General features: G+C 40.1%; 1 protein-coding gene across 1 annotated transcript in view; it reads left to right on the forward strand.

The window, feature by feature from the left end:
* LOC107722824 (guanine nucleotide exchange factor VAV2-like) overlaps positions 1-1,392 on the forward strand; it is an 82,695-nt gene extending 81,303 nt beyond the window's left edge. The window contains exons 27-29 of the mRNA XM_016531310.1: positions 560-646; positions 973-1,127; positions 1,208-1,392. Coding sequence (XP_016386796.1) covers positions 560-646; positions 973-1,127; positions 1,208-1,255 — 290 coding nt within the window. The 3' untranslated portion in view covers positions 1,256-1,392. The remainder of the gene's footprint in view (positions 1-559; positions 647-972; positions 1,128-1,207) is intronic.
* The last annotated feature ends 179 nt before the right edge of the window (positions 1,393-1,571 follow it).

Below are 1,571 nucleotides of genomic sequence, written 5' to 3' on the forward strand. Positions count from 1 at the left end.
TGCAGACATACATATAATTTAAGGTAATAAAAACACTAATAATAAAGAGAATAGACAATAAGTTATAAATAACAATATAGTAATAAAATATAGAGAAAAAAAATGTCACTAGACAGAAATGTGAATGTGCATATGTGCTATTTACAGATGAAAGTTTTGATGAGTTATTTACAGATGTACAGTCCTGAGGTGTGTTATGTGTTGTTCAGGTGGGATATGGCCTGGGGGAAAACTGTTCTTGTGTCTGGCCTTTAATCAATTGAATGTGTCCTTTTAATCAATTTAAAATCAGTCAAAACTTACTAACTCCAACCTTCTGAAATGTAGTATGCAAGTTACAAAAAAGTACATTTTTTATGTTGAAAAAATGAATTTTGATTGTGACTGTCAGAATTCTACTTACTTTTTCACAGAACACGCCTATTCTCTCACACGCACATACAAACACCTTGCTGACTCTGCAACCATGTCCTTGAACTTTTTTTTTTTTACCCTCTAATTCTGTTGTGCCCTTCCTCTTTTATTTGTTGGCGCTCTCTCTATCCTCATACTGTCTCAGCAGCCACCTGTGCTTCCTACAACTTCTCCTTCCTCAGTCCTCAGGGCCTCAACTTCTCCTCTCAAAGCTCTGCTCCCTTCTGGTCAGGTACTGTGCTTCTTGCTTGTTCGTGCTCTTGCATCATCCATGCTGCCTTCCCAAATTCCTCTTCACTTTCAGCCCTTCATCTTCCCATCAACATGTCTTCCTGGTTGTGTTTTCATCAGTCTCGTTGTTGCTCCATTAGTGCTTTAAAATCATAAAGTTCTTGTGAAAATAACCCATTAGTAGACCAACATTAGTCACAAGCTTTCATTCATTTACATCTAGCTCACAATATCATGAAGTGTCAATAAATCTGTTGTTTAAGCATTTAATGGGACTCGTCATCATTTTGCATGCACTAACCTTGGGATGTTGCTGGCCTTGAACAGTATTCACACCCAGGGTAGTCAGCACAGCTGTGGCGCGATACAACTTTGCTGCTCGAGACATGAGAGAGCTGTCCCTGCGAGAAGGGGATATCGTCAAGATCTACAGCAAGATTGGTGGAGACCAAGGCTGGTGGAAAGGAGAGGCCAACGGCAGGGTAATAAAGCAAGCAAATGATCTGAAATTAAGCTTCAAATATTAAAATATGAGCAATATATTCCATTATTTTCCATTCAGATTGGATGGTTTCCCTCGACGTACGTCGATGAGGAGGGGGTGCAGTGATACTCTGGGGTCACAGGTCATCCAATAAAATCCACAGCCCTCTGAGAGGACTCTTTGGTTTCCATGGCAACATCTCATGGAAGACTTTTCGCTGGAAACATATTTTACAATGAATATTTGTACTTCTGTCTCCTTTCGTATGCACGTACGTCGATGAGGAGGGGGTGCAGTGATACTCTGGGGTCACAGATCATCCAATAAAATCCACAGCCCTCTGAGAGAACTCTTTGGTTTCCATGGCAAGATCTCATGGAAGACTTTTCGCTGGAAACATATTTTACAATGAATATTTGTACTTCTGTCTCCTTTCGTATGC

Source organism: Sinocyclocheilus rhinocerous, unplaced genomic scaffold, assembly GCF_001515625.1.
Source record: "Sinocyclocheilus rhinocerous isolate Xijiao unplaced genomic scaffold, SAMN03320098_v1.1 scaffold1055, whole genome shotgun sequence".
Taxonomy (NCBI): Eukaryota; Metazoa; Chordata; class Actinopteri; order Cypriniformes; family Cyprinidae; genus Sinocyclocheilus; species Sinocyclocheilus rhinocerous.